General features: G+C 38.2%; 1 protein-coding gene across 1 annotated transcript in view; it reads left to right on the top strand.

The window, feature by feature from the left end:
* Positions 1-22,002, top strand: part of LOC127435608 (sorting nexin-1-like) — a 24,085-nt gene extending 2,083 nt beyond the window's left edge. The window contains exons 2-15 of the mRNA XM_051689198.1: positions 4,805-5,504; positions 7,580-7,719; positions 8,900-8,966; positions 10,509-10,552; positions 10,637-10,778; positions 11,875-11,953; positions 13,058-13,133; positions 13,248-13,361; positions 15,411-15,504; positions 17,413-17,618; positions 17,862-18,005; positions 18,146-18,226; positions 20,680-20,751; positions 20,857-22,002. Of these exons, the coding sequence (XP_051545158.1) occupies positions 4,805-5,504; positions 7,580-7,719; positions 8,900-8,966; positions 10,509-10,552; positions 10,637-10,778; positions 11,875-11,953; positions 13,058-13,133; positions 13,248-13,361; positions 15,411-15,504; positions 17,413-17,618; positions 17,862-18,005; positions 18,146-18,226; positions 20,680-20,751; positions 20,857-20,907 (2,010 nt within the window). The 3' untranslated portion in view covers positions 20,908-22,002. The remainder of the gene's footprint in view (positions 1-4,804; positions 5,505-7,579; positions 7,720-8,899; positions 8,967-10,508; positions 10,553-10,636; positions 10,779-11,874; positions 11,954-13,057; positions 13,134-13,247; positions 13,362-15,410; positions 15,505-17,412; positions 17,619-17,861; positions 18,006-18,145; positions 18,227-20,679; positions 20,752-20,856) is intronic.
* Positions 22,003-22,500: the final 498 nt, after the last annotated feature.

The raw sequence follows: 22,500 nt of genomic DNA, 5'->3' as shown, positions 1-22,500 counted from the left end.
TAGAGGGAGAAGAGTAGTCAGGAGAGCACACATCCCTGGGGGGCAGCAGTGCTGATTGTACATGTGCTGGAGGTGAATTTCCCCATTCTCACTAGCTGCTGCCTGTCTGTCAGAAAGCTGGTGATCCACTGACAGATAGATGTGGGAACAGAGAGCTGCGTTTACTTAGTTCATAGGTGAGTAGGGTTGATGGTGTTAAAAGCCAAACTGAAGTCAGCAAATAGTATCCTTGCATAAGTCCCTGGTCTGTCTAGATTTTGAAGTATGTAATGCAGTCCCATATTGACTGCATCATTCACAGATTGTTTACTCTATAAGCAAATTGAAAGGGATCCAGAAAAGGTTCAATGATGTCCTTCAGGTGGGCCAACACCAGTCTCTCAAATGACTTCATGACCACAGACGTCAGAGCAACGGGTCTGAAGTCATTAAGTCCTTTGATCTTGGGTTTCTTTGGGACGGGGATGATTGTGGAGCATTTAAAGTAGCAGGGAACTTCACACTGCTCCAGTGATGTGTTGAAGATCTGTGTGAAGATGGGGGCCAACTGGTCAGCACAGGATTTTAAACAAGTGGGTGAAACACCATCTGGGCCCTGTGCTTTTCTTATCTTCTGTTTCCAGAAGCGTCGGCACACATCATATTCACAGGCCTAAAGTGCATGTTGAGTAGCAGGAGAGGGGAGGAGGGTGGTGGCAGGAGGTGTAAATGTTTGTGTGCTGTGAAGATTGGAGCGGGTGTGGGGTGTGAGACTGGGCTTTTCAAATCTACAGTAAAACACATTCAGGTTGTTAGCCAGTTGTTGATTCCCTACAGTGTTGGTGGATGGTGTCTTGAAAAGTCTTTCAGGCCTCTCCACACTGATGCAGGGTCGTTAGCTGAAAACTGTTTTTTCAGCTTTTCAGAATAGCTTCTTTTAGCCACTCTAATGTCCTTTGTCAGTCTGTATTTGGCCTGACTGTACAAGATTTTATCCCCACTTCTGTAAGCATCCTCATTGGCTCGACGAAGCTGTAAACCATGGTTTGTCATTGTTGTATGTTAAATAAGTCCTAGTAGGAATGCACATGTCCTCACAGAAACTGATATATGTTGTCACAGTATCTGTGAACTCGTCCAGGTCTGTGGCTGCAGCTTCAAAAACACTCCAATCATTGCAGTCAAAGTGGGCTTGTAGTTCCTGCTCTGCTTCATTGGTCCATCTTTTTACAGTCTTTATTAAAGCTTTAGCTGATTTTAGTTTCTGCCTCTATGTCAGAAGAAGGTGAACCAGACAGTGATCAGAGAGTCCTAAAGCTGCACGCAGGACAGAGTGATATGGACCATTTATTGTTGTGTAGCAATGATCCAGTGAATTTCTGTCTCTGGCGGGATATGTAATGTGCTGTCTGTATGTGGGTAGTTCACGTGTGAGATTTGACTTGTTAAAATCTCCAAGAATAATAATAATAAGTGAGTCCGGGTGTTGTTGCTCCATGTCTGTGATGTGATCAGCCAGCTGTTGTAGCGCTGCATACACACACGCGTGTGGAGGAATATAAACGCTCACAAGAATACCCAAGGAAAACTCCCACGGCAAGTAGAAAGTCTTACAGTTTATGAAGAGCTCCTCTAAATTAGGACAGCATATAATATTCAGCATTGTTACATCTGTACACCAACATTCGTTGACGTAAAAACACGTTCCACCACCTCTCGTTTTCCCCGTTAACCCCGGTGCGATCCGCTCTGAACAGTTGGAAACCCAGCAGATGTAATGCGCTGTCTAGTATGACTTCACTCAACCACGCTTTCGTGAAGCACAATGCATTAGAATTGGCAAAGTCCTTATTTTTGTGGGTGAGAAGTAATTTGTCCGTTTTGTTAGGAAGAGAGCGAAGATTTGTTAAATGGATGATTGGCAGCATGGTTCGAAAACCGCGCTGTCAGAGCTTGACCAGCGCGCCGGCTTGCTTCCCACGTTTGCGTCTTTTAACATGCTTGTACAGCACCACAGCTTCTCCGAATTAAATGTCCAACAGAACGTCAGAATAATAAAAAAACAGTAAAAGATTGTCTGCCGTGTGCTGCCGAATATTCAGCAACTCCTCTCTGGTAAAACTGATCGGAAATAAATTACTAAACACTAGACAAACAAACAAAAACAGCAAAAGAACTGGAGAGCTCCATACTGAGGTGGCAATCCTTGGTGCCATCTTAGATGTTAATTTCATTAGCTTTCCTTTGCAAGTTTTTGCAACTCTCAAGAATTTGCAGTATGGAAAGCATTTTGGAGTTGCTATATCTCTGTGACAAAGTAGTTAATGATCTGAGCTGGTAACTGAAAGATTATTGTTTCGAACCCCACAAGCGTCTGTCCACAAGCCAACCCGTAACCATTGTGCCCTTGAGCAAGGCACTTAAAGGTGTAGTAAGTTCACCCCAAAATGGACGATTTACTCACCCTCATGTTACTCGAAACTAGCGTCAGAATTTAGGGGGACTAGGGGCAAAAATGCCCCAAAAATTCAAAATGTGTGAGCAAAAAAATGCCCTTGTAATTCATATTTCTGTTTTTTATTTGTAACATACAGTAAAGAGGTCGACCGATAGTGGATTTTGCCAAAACCGATAACTTAGGTGGTGAAAAGGCAGATAGATGATTAATCAGCCAATATTTTTTTAAATCGATTCATAGAATGTTGTAACATATTCTTAGTCGACACAGACATAGAGGCCAGAGTCCAAAATGAATAAATCCCAGATGTAGTTTATTTTTTAAACCAAAATCCCAATCAGAAAAAAATGACGATTAGGTAAATGACGACATGGGACTTTTAACACTAAACAAGCCTGAAAAACACCAGGGACTCTTATTATGAAATGACGTAGACCTGGCTCCATTGCAATGCTCTGTATTTAATATTTACCAAAATAAGCTTTTTATTGCCTATATATTATTATTATTATTCACAATATGAAGTTGGAGAGACAATGTATGTGCTGTCGAGGGACATTTCTGTATAGTCATATATTTCTTTGCATGCCCTCGCTTCAATTTAAAAAAACTTAATTTTCAGAGGAATAAAAAAAAAGCTATCTGCATCGATTAATCGGTAATACCGATATAACGGTCTACCTCTAATACGATATAATACTTAATACACTGTTATATTCCTATATTGTGCCATAAAATATTCATGTTGAATTAATTTTTAGGATAAGAGGTAATAAATCCTCAATCTTCAGAATTTATATTAATGAATCATTTAGATTGAAGTATTTGACAAAGCATGAGATACAGTTTGTTTTAAATGGTTAGAAAAAAAATATGCCCTCATAAATGTAAAAAATGCCCTTGAAAATCAAATCCATGTAAATGTTCATTTCTGACACTGTTCCAAACCTTACATTACCACGCTTATCACATGACTACTTAGCGAGAAATTAAACAAATGGACAATAAATATTGATTTGAGTAAAATTATTTTATTATGTGAGAAGTAAGAGACAGCAGAGTGCTGGGAACCAGTCAATTGGTTGCCAGGGACAACAGTCAAATATAGTTTAGCGATCATTATACAGATATATTGGACATAATTTGAAGTATAGGTCTCTGTGAAACAATAATGGGCGTTTTCCAATCTGTGGGCGTTTTCAAACCGGGATGGGCGTTTTTCAACTATCCAATGAAAGTAGGGAATCTCAATGTAGTAATCAGTGGGTGTTTCCAAACCAGGATGGGAATTTCTCAACTATCTAATGAAAGTAGGGAATGTCAATGTAGTAAAAAGTGGGCATTTATAAACCTGGATGGGTGTTTCTCAACTATCCAATGAAAGTAGGGAATCTCAATAGCTGCTTTTCCACCATCGGGCCAGTGCAAGCCAGGGCTATCAACTGGCCAGCCGGGGCCAATAGCCTCAGATCTCGAGCCGCGAGACCAAAATCAGTATGTATTCTCACCATTGGGCCAATAGCCCAGCAGTGTTGCCCTAAAACCTGCCCTTAATACGCTGCCCTGGTGCCAACATCACACACACTGCCCATTTCACAAGCAAGAGGGAAGCTCAAGCTGAGGTATCATGTTATCTAGAATATTGAATTTAAATCATTTGTAAACATTAGCTAGGTTAGCGTTGACAACTCACCGACTGGAACTGCCATGGTGTCCTGAATGGTCTCTCCACTAACAGTGGGACAATGTTCCAGCACACCATCCATGATCACAAATCATGGAAAGTTCTTTCTTTGGGCACCTCTTTGTCCATTGTCCGTTTTAATGGATTTGTACTGTTCCCACAATTAAATATTTCCTGAATTTTTCCCGTACTGTTGTGCACTGTATACACAACCTGACATTTTCAGCGAAACTCCGCCTTTAACATTGACCCCGCCTCAATACCCAGTTGGCCTTGTTTGGCCCAAGGGTAATCGGCGAGCCAAAGGCCACTTGCCCCGACAAAGCCCAGAGGAGGGACGATGAAGCCCAGGAAGTGACAGTGGGAAGGCAACCGGCCCTTGCATGCACTAGCACGCCCTTATTTGGCCCGATAGTGGAAACGCGGCTAATTATGTAGGCAAATTGTGTAAAGCGGTTGAAAAACACCCATGCCGGTTTGAAAATGCCAACTGATTGGGAAATGCCCATTTTTGTTCTGGAGATACACAAGTCTCCAGAATGTATGACGTTGACCAATCTGAATTTAGTGTTTCAAAAAGAACTGTGTAATTTAAATGTAATAGTAATTTTTCAGCTGGTTATATTTGTGTTTATTGTAAATTTATGATATTGGCCATATAATCGTTTCCCTGCTGTTCTTAGTCAATCTCTGAGATGGATTCGCCATCGCCGGTGGACACAACCGGACCTCCCAAAGACATCTTCAGCGACCCATTAGAAGATATCTTCAGCGATCCTCTAAGCGACACTAATTCTGAACCCCAGAAGAGCATAGATGCCAAGATATCTTCTCCTGGTAGCGACGAGGCCATCGACATGTCCAGTGATCTACTGGACGACGAAACCGACATTATTAGTTCACCTGACGTCAAAAATCTCGTGCCAGATCTTTTGAATGAGTCGCTGAGTACCAGCACCGTAGAACCACTGAAATCTGATGTCATAAGTGAATCAACCAAACCTGGCCACAAAAATGACATCACAAATCTTCAGAAGGATACTTTCGAAGACCCTCCAAAAGACGCCAGCAAAAGTACCGGAACTTCTTCCGGCAAGAAAGCGGTGAGCTCGGAGCTGTTCGGTGATGAAAATGATGATGAAGATCTCTTTAAAGAGCCCTTAAAATCTGTATCAAAGAAACCCCTCCCCTCAGCACTCAGTGGACAACCAGTCGACATTTTCACCGAGGTGAAATCAGAAATAAAGGTCAAACCTCAAACTAAAGCTGCCCCCACGGATCTGTTCGCAGAAGAAGCCATAACGGTGCCTGTCGCCAAACCTGCCACGTGCGCCAACTCCAGGACCAATGGGATTCACTCCGAAGAGCAGGATCTCTTCACAGGTACAACACATTTCACCTGTAATACTTGATGATAAGAGCGAGACATAGCCAGAAACATACTTTACAAATTTACGTGTAGGCCGATTCATGCGCTTGGCTGATATATTGCCAACGCTTGGTCCGGTTAACGTGCGTTCTTGTTAATGTGGCGGTAACAAACCTCAGTACCTTCAAAACTCTGTGCCATTATTAAACTAGTTGTGTTATTATTCAGGTAAGTTGCTATAAATATGCTGACTTTACCTTACTTGTTCAGCAATAGTCTTTTCAAACTGTTGCGCTAAAAACTACTTTTGTTAAAATACAAAATATAAGTAACTGTATTCCACTACAGTTACAATTTAAATCATTGGTAATTAGAATACAGTTACATTCTAAAAGTATTTTGATTACTGAAGTAGATTACTTTGCATTTTATTGTCATTTGTTTCATTTAATATTTAGTCCTTTCAGATGGAAAACATTTATCCATATAAATGATGCGATCCAAAGTGCATTTGAACAGCGGTGAAACACTTTCTTATGATGTGTTACATTCGTACGAGCAGACAGAGAAGTAAGTTTAAAGTAAGTTTGGAGCAGAAGAAATAGAAATAAACCTTGTGTAAATTGTCAGCTTTACGCTAAGCTAAAATGCTATTTCTATCCATTTTACATGCACATGTTACCAGACATGATCATATTTTTTATCAAGAAAATTCACGTTGGATCCTAATTTCTTTTTTCTAGTAAGACCTTTGATATTAGGGCAAAAATCATATTCTTGATGATAATTTTTGTATTGTTTTCCTGTAAAAATATCTAAAAATCCTTCAAACAAGATCAGTTTGATTTATCTTGTTTTAGAAACAACACTGCATAAGATATTTCGGTTTTTCAGAGAATGTATTTTTAACATGTGTATTTTGTCTTACTGTACTGACAGAGTTTTTATAGTCAAAACAAGTGAAAAAATCTACCAGTGCTGAAGAAGTAATCCAAAGTATTTAGAATACGTTACTGACCTTGAGTAATCTAACAGAATACGTTACAAATAATATTTTACAGCATGTATTCTGTAATCTGTAGTGGAATACATTTCAAAAGTAACCCGCCCAACCCTGGTTGTTGCATTGTACTTACATTTAAAGTACGGATCTGTAGCTACACTGTTATACTTACACCTAACCCTAAACCCAAACAGAACAATATGTTGTATTGTATGTATTTTAATGTTAGTACATTTGCTCTTTTGTTTATCTGCCAAACGTTAATCGGCATGGTTATTGGTTGAATCTGATCATTAAGAAATGGCCAAAATAATTGGCAAATCTCTTTATTATGGGGATTATGAATAATATAAATCCCAAAATGCATACACAGATGCATAATCTGAAAATACATAGGAAATATACGTCACTATTACACCTTTGGCATGCAACATTCAGCATACTATGATTCAGCATGCACTAAACCTAATCTTGCATACCGTTTAGGATGGATATTATGCAAATAAAGACTTCAGCAAACCAACATCCTGAAGAGCATGTTTTGCAGGCCTTTTTTGTGCACAGCAAAAATATTTTACTGCTGTTGACCCTTTTTACTGGCACTCATTGTTTCTCGAGGAGTTGGATGATGATTTTGCTTTTTCAGTGTTGGCTCAGGAAAGGGAAAAGAAGTTCCTCAGTGACCTTTGCCCGCTGACTGAACTTATGTTGCTAATGGAATGTATATTGCATGATGTGTGTGTCTTCAAGCTTTTGTGTGTTGCACAGTAAGGTCTGGTTTAAAGGCATTACATTAACATATAATCGTTTAAGAAACTCTCTTATCCTAAGCGATTTACATATGTAAATATGCACAAGCAAATTATCATACAAAACTACAATACCGGAACTTCAAGAGTAAACCAAAGTAGTACATAAGCAAAATAGATAGGAAGTGCCTTTATATATGGGTATGGATTAAGTGCTCACAGAAGAGGTTTCTTCAGGGTTTCTTGAAGGCATGACTTTATAATTGTGCAGGTTTGCGTTCTTGGATAATAATAAAGAGCAAAACTGTCGCAAAGCACTCTCTTTTTCTGTGTTTAGAAGCCACAGTGGAGTTGTCGCTGGACAGTCCTCATAATGAACGTAAGAAGAAAGATGTCATGAAGCCGCCAGTATTGACTCCAGATGCCACTGTGGCCAGCAGCAGCTCCAGTAAACTTCCGGCCAAAACCCTGGAGGAGGTAAAACACGAGCTAAACTCACCTGAGATGAGTAGGGTTGTTAATCGAGGACTAATTTGATTTTTAAATGTACTGAACCTGAATGATTTTTATGATATTCGGTTTCATAAACGGTTCTTAAACATCTGCATTCTTTCGTCAATGTGGACGGAACACCATATTGCAATTTTAATGAAAGTTTCCTGAGTTTGGAGCTTTAAGTCTGTATACAAAAATAATACATTGACAACACAACTTTTTTATTGTTTCTTCCTTGCTGGTTGGACGAACCAGCAAACATCCATCGCAATCAGTATACCAAATGGACAACTGTTATTAACCGATTCTTTTCTTTATAATGAATCTGTAAAAATGACTTGTGACTCAATCTCTAGTTATTTAAATTTGTCTTAATGATTCACTTGTGCACTGAATCACTTAACAGTACTAAAATAATTGTTCGTGAAAAGTGATAGACCGATATATCGGCCAGGCCGATTAAACGGCTGATATTTGGCCATTTTGCGATTACTGGCATCGTCCAATAACCGTGTTCGCTTGGCCGATTAACAGAAGTGTTAACTTTCCCTTGTGTCAGTTCCAAAATCTACCAGTATACTTGTCAATGGATAGTCAACACTTTGTTTTCAAGGTTTTTTCTTTGCAAGTGCAAATTTGTGAAAATATTGCGTAAAATAAGTGTTTGTTTCACTTTAGAAAATTTGTGCACATCTGATTTGTGGTTGTTAAATTGTATTATGTTTATCGGTATTTATATCGGCCATTCTGCACACTACATTGAAAAACCATTGAACCATTGAAAAAGCCATATCGGTTGATCACTAATCCTGAATCACAAAGTGGAATTGGAATCCGAACCTGAATTGTTGAATTCTTTACGGTTCACAACTTTTTTTGAGCTGAATCTTTTCTTTTTAATTAATTGGTCAAAATGACTCAAGAATCAGTCTTGAAATGATTAGTTATTTGAATCAGTCTAACAAATAGCTCACCCACTGAAATGCTAAAAAAGATTGTTATTGTTAAGGTAATCGCTTAGAACTTGAACTGTTAAGTAGAACCTCACGGTTCCTATTCCTTTAAATAAGCTAAAACCTCCTTCATATGCATCCCAGAAGAATATCTCAATCTCTCTTCCTCTTCTTTCACTTTTTTCCTGTTTTATTCACACTCCATAAAGCTGGAGGAAGAGGAGACTGAGGACAAGTTTGATTTGAACATTTCCATCACAAATCCAGAGAAAGTTGGTAAGACCATCATCTACTATGGTGTGCTGTACTCCTTTGTGTGTGTGTTTCAGCTTTTTCAAAATATCGCTGTACTCCTGAAACGTAAAAAAAAATAGTATCTGATTAATGGTTTCGAAGCCAGTGGTGAGCTTGGTGTGCAAAATCGGCATATTGCGCCGTTTTGCGGCCGGCCCACTGGGAAAAGTCCCAGTTCTCCCTATGGCCAGTCCGCCCCTGGTGTACTGTAACTTTTTGTCAGTTATAGAGAAGGTTTTTGTTTATATGATTTAGCAGGCAAGCAGTTATACCTCCGATCTCGGTACAGAAATTGCAGGTTCATTTCCTTTAAAGGGATAGTTCACCCAAAGTTAAAATTCTCTCATTATTCACCTACCCTGATTCCATCCCAGATGTGTATGACTGTCTTTCTTCAGCAGAACACAAATTAAGATTTTTAGAAAAAGATGGGGCTCTGTCATGTCCTTATAATGGAAGTTCACGGGTGCCAGCACTTTAACGGTCCAAAAGTCATATTTAGGCAGTATAAAAGTAATCCATGCGACTCCAGTCAATCAATGAATGTCTTCTGAAGCGAATCGATAGGTTTATGTAAGAAACAAGTCCATAATTAAAACGTTTTTAACTTTAAATCTCTGATGCTATTTGAAATGGAAGAACACTCACGTGACGTTCGTTCTTCTGTTGTAAAAAAGCGCAGCTTATGAATTCTCGCGTGAACTCACCAATGCGCTTAGTCACGTGACAGCAGCATGATGCGGTAGCTGCTGGAAGGAAGTGCTTTTTAAAAGTTAATAACGTTTTAATTATCTATTTATTTTTTACACAAATGTATCGTTTCACTTTAGAAGACAGTCATTGATCGACTGAGTCGTGTGGATTACTTTTATACTGCCTAAATATGACTTTTGGACCTTCAAAGTGCTGGCACCCGTGTACTTGCATTATAAGGAACTGACAGAGCTCTATCTTCTTCTAAAAATCTTCATTTGTGTTCTGCTGAAGAAAGACAGTCATACACATCTGGAATTGCATCAGGGTATGTGAATAATGAAAGAATTTTCATTTTTGGGTGAACTATCCCTTTAAGAGACGATATTATTGAAAACAGTGTAACGGTGCTATGTGGACAAACTTTAACGTTCACAATACAAAACTCTCTCCTCAGATCGCTCAGAACATACGAAGCCACAAAAACGGCTTATTCAGAAATCATCATGATATAAACATCACAACCGTGAGCAACATATGGCTTGCATATAAACAGCTATTTAGCATTGAGCAAATGGCAAGGGTATTGTTGCTCATTTCACATGCCAAGAGGTTAGCCAGTCATAACTGAGGTAATTTATATATAGAATTCTTAAATGCACAGCTGCAGCAGGACCATTTAAAGGATATCGTCAACTTGAGACTGAACCTGCAACATATCCAAAACTTTGAGGCTGCCAGCACATACAAAGTGCTGTTTGTTGTGGCTTTGCTTTGATCAGTTTTTATTTATTTATACAGGTTGATTCTCTCTCTCTCTGTTCCTCACAGGTGACGGTATGAATGCATATATGGCCTATAAAGTTTCAACACAGGTGATTTTCACAGACTCTTCACAGTCATATAGTGACATTTTATCAATACTAATAATCTTGGTCCTTTCTCATTCTCTTTGTCAGACATCATTACCGATGTTCCGGAGCAAGACGTTTACAGTACGCAGGCGTTTTAGTGATTTCCTCGGATTGTACGAAAAGCTCTCTGAGAAACACTCGCAGAATGGATACATCGTACCTCCACCGCCAGAAAAGAGCATTTTGGGTGGGGGCAATTTTAGAACTGTGTTATTCTTTGATGTGTTGCATGGGTATTATTAGGGATGTCCCGATACCATTTTTTTGAGAATGAGTACGAGTATCGATACTTCCTGTTTGGTACTTACCAATACAGAGTCGATGCCTTTTTTTTTTTTTCTGAATTCCATATCAGCAATTTATTTCAATATTATCATCAAAATGGTGTTTTTAAATTAATTCATTAAAATTTTAATCAAATGAAAATATAACAATTCATTTTCAACATAATATGGTATTATTTTTATCTAATGAAGTGCTTTTATAGAGAACCTCACAGCACAATCCAAAATACAACATTGGAGTTATATTTTGTCAAATAATGTGCTGCATCACAGATGTGAGATATTGCTTGAATATAATACAATTAGTATTGATTTATTATTATTAGTAGTAGTAGTAGTATTACAGTGAATATTACATAACTATACAATAGTGATTTATTTCTGTCATATGTTTTTCCTTTTAAATTAAGCTTTTATTTTGAAGTGTTTCTGTGCTGTTATGGCGGTAGCTTCTCAGTCTGGAAAAGCCGGTTGCTACGTGACTCAAAGTGATTATTAAACTGCAAAAGACTGCTATATAATTATAAATATGTAGTCTGTATGTGCCTCATGCTACAAAGTGAATTAGTACTCTGCTCGTTGTCATCTGCTGCAAACAGAGCGTGCAATGCTCATGATGGTGTTTTCAGTGTATGAGCCAAGGATCTCTAAAACATATGAGCTCTTTATGTCAGCACAACACCGGCTCCACACATTCATAAGCATTCACATTTGAAGTGCACAGCACGTGCAAACTATACATATATCTCATTAAATCGTAGCCTTTGCGGTTTTAAAAATCACACTGACATAACTGTATTTACATTTTTGTGCTGAATGTTTACGGAATGACATTCGTATGGCAGATGATATCGTTTTTTGTTATCGGAGCATTTTTACAAGCACGAGTACAAGTACATTAGCATAGTATCGGACTCGATTCCGATACCAGTACTGGTATGGGGACATCCCTAACTAGTGTCAAGTGTCTGATTATGAATAAATGCGTTGTTTTGGCAGGTATGACTAAACTGAAAGTCGGGAAAGAGGATCCGTCTTCGGCAGAGTTTGTGGAGAGGAGGAGAGCCGCACTAGAGAGGTTCGGCACTGAAGCTAACACTGTCCTAACCGTTTGCTTGGTATCTGTTTTTGTTGTTGCACTGGGTGACTCCACCCACAGTGAAATCTTGTTGCTTGTAAAGTAAATATCAAATATGTTCAGACTTGCTTTTTGAGCACAGAAAAATTGCTTGATGCTCGTTACTTAGATTAGGACAAGGTGTAAATGTTACATGTTACACTAATATAATGATTTTGCTATTAAGGGTCCAAGCACCAATATTTTTTGATATGTCAAATCGTTTAGAAGATATAAGTCAATGAATTCTTTGGGTTTGAACTGTAAATACTACTATGCCTTTATTTGTGTACACAAGGTCCAAACTTGACAAAACTTAAAATGTATACACACCACGATAGTCTGAGGTCATGTGCTAAATTTAATACATTTCCTCTTGTCAACAGAAAATAAAAATATGATTTATTTCAACTGTAATTGATAGATTAAGTATGTACTACTACTTTTGTCCACTAGATGGAGCAAGAAGTTAAGAAATTCCATTAAATCCTCTGACTTTGAGTTATTGCTCTTGTAATTTAATATCTGTGCAGTAAAAATAGCAACAGCTATCCAACAAATGAAGAGCCCTTTGAAATCTGTTTGTTTTTCCACAATTTCAGTTTTTCCTGATTTAATTGTCCAGCAATCCATAATCTCATTTATGCATGGTAAATCAAGGATGTATTACCGATTTTGTCCACTAGATGGAGTGCCAAGACTAAAAATCCTTGAAATTCCTCTGACTTAGCCTTATGCTTTTGTAATGTGCTGTTGTACAGCAATCTAAAATCTATTCTCCTTTTTCTTCTTCATCTTCTATTGTCATTCTGTTGTCATTCTAATAAAATTCTAATTTTGCAACTGTGATAAAAAATCTTTTGGAAGAAATTCTACACAAAAACAGCTGCATCCACAGGATCTATTGTGTCCAATTGAATTATTTTGGCCATGTCCTGCCCATACATGCTTGGACCCCGATGACTGCCGCTTGCGGCTATATTTAGTAATTAAAGTTGTGCTTGTGTAACTATTTGTAATATGCTTGTGTGAGTGTAATTGAGTATTTAATATGTGTATCTTCAGGTATTTGCAGAGAGTTGTGAGTCACCCGTTTCTATTGCAGGACCCTGATGTGAGAGAGTTCTTGGAGAAAGAGGAGGTGAGACGGCTGTCTGTCTCTACTTTTAACTGTCTGTCTGTTTTAAAGGAGAAGATTTGAACCATCCAGGTCCTCTCTCTTTACTCTCTCTCTCTCTCTCTCTCTCTGTGTTAGTTACCTCGTGCGGTGAGCACCCAGACCTTGAGTGGAGCCGGCTTTCTTAAAATGATCAATAAAGCTACAGATGCCGTCAGTAAGATGACCATCAAGATGAATGAACAAGACGTGGTGAGTCAAAGACATGGACTGAATTTTGAAAAAAACACTAGGTTTAAAGCTGAATTTCTGTGCCACTAGTGTATACTTTAAAAATAAACATTGTTTTCAAGCAGCTTTCCTGAATACTCGCCTCATTTGCTGTTGATCAAACAAACAAATAGTCCTGCCCTAAACTCGCACCATTGGTTGAGGTAATGTTGCTGTGTCGGGCTGGACAGGCTGCTCAAACAAATAGAGCAATGTTTTCGTAGCACCACAGAGGAAATAAACCTACAAATGTCTTACAGTTGATTCTGCATATTAAGCTGGGATACGAGAAAGTATTTTAACAAGTATTTTTTAAGTCAGTTTTTGAAAACCACCATTATAGAATGTATGAAATATATACAGTTAAAGTCAGAAGTTTACATACATCTTAGCCAAATACATTTAAACTCCGTTTTTCACAATTCCTGACATTTAATCGTAGAAAACAATCCCTGTCTTAGGTCAATTAGGATCACTACTTTATTTTAAGAATGTGAAATGTCAGAATAATAGTAGAGAGAATTATTTATTTCAGCTTTTATTTCTTTCATCACATTCCCAGTGGGTCAGAAGTTTACATACACTTTGTTAGTATTTGGTAGCATTGCCTTTAAATTGTTTAACTTGGGTCAAATGTTTTGGGTAGTCTTCCACAAGCTTCTCACAATAAGTTGCTGGAATTTTGGCCCATTCCTCCAGACAGAACTGGTGTAACTGTGTCAGGTTTGTAGGCCTCCTTGCTTGCACACGCTTTTTCAGTTCTACCCACAAATTTTCTATCGGATTGAGGTCATGGTTTTGTGGTGGCCACTCCAATACCTTGACTTTGTTGTCCTTAAGCCATTTTGCCACAACTTTGGAGGTATGCTTGGGGTCATTGTCCATTTGGAAGACCCATTTGTGACGAGATTTAACTTCCTGGCTGATGTCTCGAGATACTAATATATCCACATAATTTTCCTTCCTCATGATGCCATCTATTTTGTGAAGTGCACCAGTCCCTCCTGCAGCAAAGCACCCTCAACCCCACAACATGATGCTGCCACCCCCATGCTTCACGGTTGGGATGGTGTTCTTCGGCTTGCAAGCCTCACCCTTTTTCCTCCAAACATAACGATGGACATTGTGGCCAAACAGTTCAAATTTTGTTTCATCAGACCAGAGGACATTTCTCCAAAAAGTAAGATCTTTGTCTCCATGTGCACTTGCAAACTGTAGTCTGGCTTTTTTATGGCGGTTTTGGAGCAGTGGCTTCTTCCTTGCTGAGCAGCCTTTCAGATTATGTCGATATAGGACTCGTTTTACTGTGGATATAGATACTTGTCTACCTGTTTCCTCCAGCATCTTCACAACGTCCTTTGCTGTTGTTCTGGGATTGATTTGCACTTTTCGCACCAGACTACATTTATATCTAGGAAACAGAATGTGCCTTCTTTCCAGAGCGGTATGATGGCTGCGTGGTCCCATGGTGTTTATACTTGCGTACTATTGTTTGTACAGATGAACTTGGTACCTTCAGGCATTTGGAAATTGCTCCCAAGAATGAACCAGACTTGTGGAGGTCCACAATTTTTTTTCTGAGGTCTTGGCTGATTTCTTTTGATTTTCCATGATGTCAAGCAAAGAGGCACTGAGTTTGAAGGTAGGCCTTACAATACATCCACAGGTACACCTCCAATTCAGTACACCTCCTATCAGAAGCTAATTGGCTAATTGCCTAAAGGTTTGACATCATTTTCTGGAATTTTCCAAGCTGCTTAAATGCACAGTTAACTTAGTGTATGTAAACTTCTGACCCACTGGAATTGTGATTATAGTCAGTTAAAAGTGAAATAATCTGTCTGTAAACAATTGTTGGAAAAAATTACTCGTGTCATGCACAAAGTAGATGTCCTAAACGACTTGCCAAAACTAGTTTGCTAATATTAAATCTGTGGAGTGGTTAAAAATGAATTTTAATAACTTCAACCTAAGTGTATGTAAACTTCTGACTTCAACTGTACAGTAAGTGCATGTTTGTGTTTGTTGTAGTGGTTTGACGAAAAGATCCAGGATGTTGAGAATGAAGAACAGCAGATGAGGAAGCTTCATGTGATGGTGGAATCACTTGTCAACCACAGGAAAGGTCAGAAGGTCAAACACTCATTGCTCTGACCTCTGGGTTTTGGGGAGGTAACTGAAGTAGGTAAACTACAGTCAGGCTACTCTTTTAATCCTTCCATGATGTTGGCAATCAAGTAACACTGTAGAACTTAACGGGTCAAATTTGACCTGGCACGTTAAATCGAATTTCAACAGTCACAATTTGTAAATTTTCATTCACAATTTGTAAGTTTTAACATAATAACCGATCTTTCACTAATTTACAAATGTAAAATTTGTATAATGTTTTATAAGAGTAAATACTCCAAATTTACATTAGAATTTATTGAAGTACAGTATGTATTTATGTATGTATGTGTCAGTTTCCGCTAAGATATTTTGGTGCTGTCCAACGTGTCTGGGAATGATAAAGTTTACCAGACAAGTTGGAAAAAATCCGGTAATCTCATTTCAGTGTTTTATTTTGTGCTGTAACGTGATGGACCATGCATAATATGTAATATAATAATGGCACACTTAAGTCAAATGAATAATAAATGTTTGATCATTATATCTGCTTTTCCATAAAAAAAAAGGCAGTCATGGAATTACCGTCTAATAAAAATAAAAAAAAAACATTAAAAACAAAAACAGAGGGCAAAGCAAAAAGCTAAACTGCAATTTGCCACATATCTTTTAGTTCACAAAAATCGCTGTACACTTGTGGCATTAACTAAAGGGGTTGCTGACAGTTCGTGTTAATATTTTCACTGGACATTGTGTCAGACAATTTTTTTAATTTGACATTGGGACGTTTTAACAGTCAAAAAACGGTATTTACCGGCTAACGGAAACCCATGTGTGCATGCATGTGTGTTTGTGGGTGGGTGGGTGTGGGTCAGGTGTTGCTTGAACCACACACACACACACACACACACGTTTCCATTTGTTTCCATTGACTTCCGTTGTTTTTATATTAAGCTCATGATATTGTGATAACTCATTTGTGTGGGTGGGTGTTTGTGGGTGGGTAGGTGTGTGAGGGTCGGGTCTTGCTTGAACCACACACACACACACACACACTACCAGTCAAAGTTTAGAAACATTTACTCATTCTTTATTATTATTATTATTATTATTTTAGAACAATAGTAGTCATCAAAACTATGGAATAACATAAATGGAACTATGGGAATTATGTTGTGACTAAACAAAATCCAAAATAAATCAAAACTGTGTTATATTTTAGCATCTTCAAAGTAGTCACCCTTTGCCTAGAATTTGCAGACATGTACTCTTGACATTTTCTCAACCAACTTCTTGAGGTATCACCCTGGGATGATTTTTAAACAGTATTGAAGGAGTTCCCATCTATGTTGGGCACTTATTGGCTGCTTTTCTTTATTATTTGGTCCAAGCCATCAATTAAAAAAAAAAAAAATTTTATTTATTTTTTTATACAATTTAAGTTTTGTAATGAAATAAATTAACATGTTAGCACAATTAGATATTTTTTATTTTCAAACATTTAAGCAAACACCTTCAGATCAAAAGGTTTTTAAGATCATGAGAAACATTTCAGTCGTAAAATGTGTGTAGCATCTTAATTATTAATTAAAACAACTAGAAAACACCCTATATTGTATAACTTGAGTTAAAACTGCGATAAACAACAGCAATTAAGTGAATACCTCAAGTGAATAAAGGTATCATTTATTATAACTGGTTCATTTACACGAACTGGCTCACTTGAAATTATTTTGAATTCCCAACATGACATATGAGAGAGTAAGAGGATGGTTTTGGCAAATAGGCATTTTAGTTTGTTTCTCACTCACTTACACACACACACACACACACACACGCAAAACATAACACACTCCAAAAGAACACAACATGCTATTATAATCATGGAGAACTCATGTAAACCAGCTTTATCGTAATGTCTCAGAGTTGTCGGGGAACACTGCAGTGTTTGCGAAGAGCGTGGCGATGTTGGGCAGCTCCGAGGATAACACGGCTCTGTCTCGAGCTCTTTCTCAGCTGGCCGAGGTGGAAGATCGCATCGAACAGCTACATCAAGAACAGGCAGCAAATGATTTCTTCACCTTCTCAGAGCTGCTCGCAGATTACATACGACTGCTGGGAGCTGTCAGGGTACGGACACACACTTGTAAATGCATAAATCAGTTGATGATAGAATTAATAACTACATTATTTTTAATCGTGATTTTGTGCACAACATTCTAACGAAAGCTGTGTTTGTGTACATCATCTTTCATCCAAATGTAAAAAACGCCCTACATTATTTCCCACTGGATATATTGTTTCCTATATTGAATCTTTGAATATTGTATCCTGTTTCATGGTCTTCTAATCGAACGTCATAATGTGAATCAGGGGTGTTTTGATCAGAGAATGAAAGCATGGCAGCGCTGGCAAGATGCTCAGAACATGCTTCAGAAGAAAAGAGAAGTCGAGGCCAAACTCCTGTGGGCCAACAAACCTGACAAACTCCAGCAGGCCAAAGATGAGATTGTAGAGGTAACATGAGCACATGTGCTCATAACAGACATGTTTGTTTGGTGACTCTCTGCACTATAACCTCTGTAACCTAGACTTTATTTCTGAGCTAATGTACTTGTTAAGATGTTTACACTACAGTCTATGTTCCTGTCCTGCAGTGGGAAGCAAAGGTCACGCAGTACGAGAGAGAATTTGAAAGAATCTCGGCCACCGTACAGAAAGACGTCATCCGTTTCGATGTAAGACATGATTGGGCATTTTCATATGCACATTTTCACGTTATGTTACCACCAGTGTCAGAACTAATTGCCCCCCTGGATTTGGTTTTCTTGGGCATTTTTTTACATTTATGAGGGCTTTTTTTTTTTTCTCTTCTCAACATGTATAAAAACAATAATATTATACTGTGTCATCCTTTTATTCCAATTCCTTAGTTTATTCAGTTCATTAATACATTCTCAATCTGAATAATTTGATTGTGAATATGTTACCTCCTGCCTATAAAATTAAATCAAATCACATTTTATGTGATAATATGCATAACTGGGCTTAGAATAGAATATGAAGAACTGAATCAGATCATTTTTTTATATATATATATATATATAATTTCAAGGGCATTTTTGTCACTTTTGGTGGCATTTTTGCCTCCAGCACCCCTTAATTTTAAACCTGTTGTGGACATATTAAAATACAGTGATAAAAATCTACATGACCTATTAGCAAAATTGTCTGGATTTTTCTGAACCCTGAAAAAAAAAATTGGAGTGGGGTTTACTTAAAAATAAATAAATAAATAAACACCTAGGAAAGAATTTCCATGCAGAAATTGCTATTCAATTTAACAGACCATAATTTCAAGTAAAGGCTGCCATTGTATGACATCACTGAGCAAAACCTTTTCACAATTTCTCCCTTTGTGTTAAGAAAAAAAGGGCCTGGGTAGCTCAGCGAGTATTGACGCTGACTACCACCCCTGGAGTCGCGAGTTCGAATCCAAGGTGTGCTGAGTGACTCCAGCCAGGTCTCCTAAGCAACCAAATTGGCCCGGTTGCTAGGAGGGTAGAGTCACATGGGGTAACCTCCTCGTAGTCGTGATTAGTGGTTCTCGCTCTCAATGGGGCGTGTGGTAAGTTGTGCGTGGATCGCGGAGAGTAGCATGAACCTCCACATGCTGTAAGTCTCCGCGGTGTCATGCACAACGAGCCACGTGATAAGATGCGTGGATTGACTGTCTCAGAAGTGGAGGCAACTGAGACTTGTCCTCCGCCACCCGGATTGAGGTGAGTAACCGTGCCACCACAAGGACCTACTAAGTAGTGGGAATTGGGCATTCCAAAATGGGAGAAAAAGGGGATAAAAAAAAGACATCTTTATGGGTCTAAACTCTTGTAGATAGTCCAGTCTCTCATAGAAGTTGTAGCGCACATGTGCCAACTGCCTGTGTATGCACACAGTCAAATGAAGTATACTTTGAAAGGCTTTGAGCGTTCGACTGTACTGTTGGGGAGAAAAGGGGATAAAAATCAATTTAAAAAAAGAAAAAAAGTCATATAGGGTTATAACAACACATGGGTGAATAAACAATGACTGAATTTTCATTTTTGTCTGAACTATCCCTTTATTTTATTTTTTTTTTTTTATCCCCTTTTCTCCCAATTTGGAATGCCCAATTCCCACTACTTAGTAGGTCCTCGTGGTGGCATGGTTACTCCAATCCAGGTGGCGGAAGACTAGTCTCAGTTGCCTCCGCTTCTGAGACAGTCAATCCGCGCATCTTATCACATGGCTAATTGTGCATGACACAGCGGAGACTCGCAGCATGTGGAGGTTCATGCTACTCTCTGCGATCCACGCACAACTTACCACACGCCCCATTGAGAGCGAAAACCACTAATCGCGACCACGAGGAGGTTACCCCCATATGACTCTACCCTCCCTAGCAACCGGGCCAATTTGGTTGCTTAGGAGACCTGACTGGAGTCACTCAGCACACCCTGGATTCGAACTCGCGACTCCAGGGGTGGTAGTCAGCGTCAATACTCACTGAGCTACCCAGGCCCCATTTTTGTTCTTTTTTAATCTTTTTTTATTTAAAATGCAAATTTGGTGTTTCATAAAGCAATTAAACTTGTCTTTAAGAACAATATGAAAGTTTGTTTATCTTTCAAACTGTTTTGTATCATAACTGCTTCATTTCCTGCGATAATACCGTGTACTGCGCTAAAAGCTTCAGCAGTTGTCACGATATGAATAAATCATACCGGCACATGCCTAGTGGCAACTCTTTTTTTTCATTGTTTGTAGTCTTAACAGTAAAGTAACATGCATGCAGTCAGATTTTTACAAACTTTAATCAAAACCAGATTCATATGTGGTTTGAAATGCAATTGAAATTTGTCTCTTTCCATCATTCAAGATGTGATGTGTATGTAACGTCATACACAATGTGCAGTAGTGTCTCATTTTTGCTCACTCTTTCCATAAATAATACTGAACTATGTGTCATGCGCTACATAGTGAATTAGCCATTTTGGACAGTGTTTGAATGAATGTGCAAAATACAGTAATGCCTCTAATGCGTATGACACTTGGCAACCAATGCTGCTAAACTGGATTTTGACTACATTTTGTCAGAATGTGAACAAAGCTTAATTTTTCTAATATCACGTATACATTTTATTGCCAACAGAAAGAGAAAGCTCGAGACTTTAAGCGACAAATCGTCAAATACCTGGAGTCTCTGCTGCACTCACAACAACAAGTACGTGGAAACATCACAGAAACATGCACCTCTGTGTGTTTTATAGCTAAATTGTGTCCCCAAGTTTAATAATAACTCCCATTTCACTTTCTTTCTCCCCTCTAGCTGATGAAATACTGGGAGGCATTTTTGCCAGAGGCAAAAGCTATCGTGTGAAGCGGTGACCGCAAACACACACACACACAGATGACTGAAGCCTTTTCTATACTCCTTACCTCTCGTCTATAAACCAAGAGAAATCATGCTGCAAAGGGACATCATCTATCCTGAATTAATAACTGTAGATTTTCAGTGTAATCTTCACCTTTATTTTCTTATGATAAATCTTTTATTGGTCGGGTGTGGGGCTGTCTTCCTCGTCTGTATGCAGTGAAACTTGCTTTTTTATTCAACCGTTCCACGAGAGGAGCATTCAGTGAAGTTCTCTCTCCTTTGGGTGGGAATGGTGCACTTTGAATTTATACTCATCTGCAGCAATGTCAATGGTTTACACTAGAGGCCGCTCTACTCTCATTCAAACACATGCTGAAAGCGATTTATCCATCAGGCCACTTGTCTAGATATGTCACAATCTGTGGTTTCATCCATTGATTTAGAATGTTGTTTCAGTGGTTACATTGATGCACTTCAAACACAGAGCAGTCATAAAGCGCATTCCTACAGCAGAGATTTATATCAGTTTCTGAGCTCTTGAACCGAAGCATTTCAGTCTTTAAGTTGGTTTTCGTTATCTGAAATGTTTTGAGCTCCTCATTCATGAGTTCATTTGCTTTATTTTCTCTTTAAAGCTCTTTTTTCTTCATATGTCTTTGTTTTTACATTTTCATCTGTAGACATTTATGCCAGCATATTTGTGTAATCCACTTGGCTCTAGCATGTTATAATTAATACACATTTGCTATGCTACTAATAATGATTAAAGTATTTCTACATCAGTTTTTTTTTTATTTACAGATTTTGCTCCTGTAAAAACATTACAGAGTTTGCAAGATTCGTTTGTTAGATTCATATTCACTCGCCATCATTTAGACTTTAGAGTGAGATGTTTCTTTTTTGTCGTTTGTTAATTAGTTCAGATATTTGCTTCATAAATGATATTTTGGGCCCTGTTGTAAAGACAGACATTAACAGGTTGGAGTTTTCGGCAGGGGTCACTATTAGGTGTCATAATTAATCAAAATGTAGGTATTTTCCCACTCTGCACAATTTTTTTTTTTTAAAGAAAACAATAAAGATTTAATTACAAATTTACAGTTTTGGTTTTGTTCTTATTTGTGCGAAGGTTAAACCTTTCTTTTTTCAAGCTACACTATGAGACTATAATCATACTTGCAGTCAGGCCCTCTCCTCCATTATTTATACTGTGATCTATGGAAACAAGGGTACATGCTTCACGCTGCAACCCCGCCAATATTCAAACCAAATCTACACCCTTAATTTTATGTTGTTTCATTAATCATTCATTCATTTGTTCTGTATTATGTGGTTGGTAAAATCAGTTTCCGTAACCTGGAAACAAAAGATCTACCCACACAACAGACTAATGTAGGAAGTGATCCTAAAGACGTTCCGTCTTTTAGTATTTGTTCTCTTTTAAATGCATATCATAAAGTGTTGTTTCTCTGCACTTTGATTACACATTTTCAAGCGACCTCATTGAAGTTTTACTGCTGTGAACGTAATACAGCTACAACTGAATTAATCTTTCACCAAAAGTCCTTAAAGTATAAATTGAGTAATCATTAATCT

Source organism: Myxocyprinus asiaticus, chromosome 46 (genome assembly GCF_019703515.2).
Source record: "Myxocyprinus asiaticus isolate MX2 ecotype Aquarium Trade chromosome 46, UBuf_Myxa_2, whole genome shotgun sequence".
NCBI classification, from domain to species: Eukaryota; Metazoa; Chordata; class Actinopteri; order Cypriniformes; family Catostomidae; genus Myxocyprinus; species Myxocyprinus asiaticus.
Note: the sequence above shows the minus strand (reverse complement) of the source record. Positions and strands in the feature narration are given on the sequence as shown.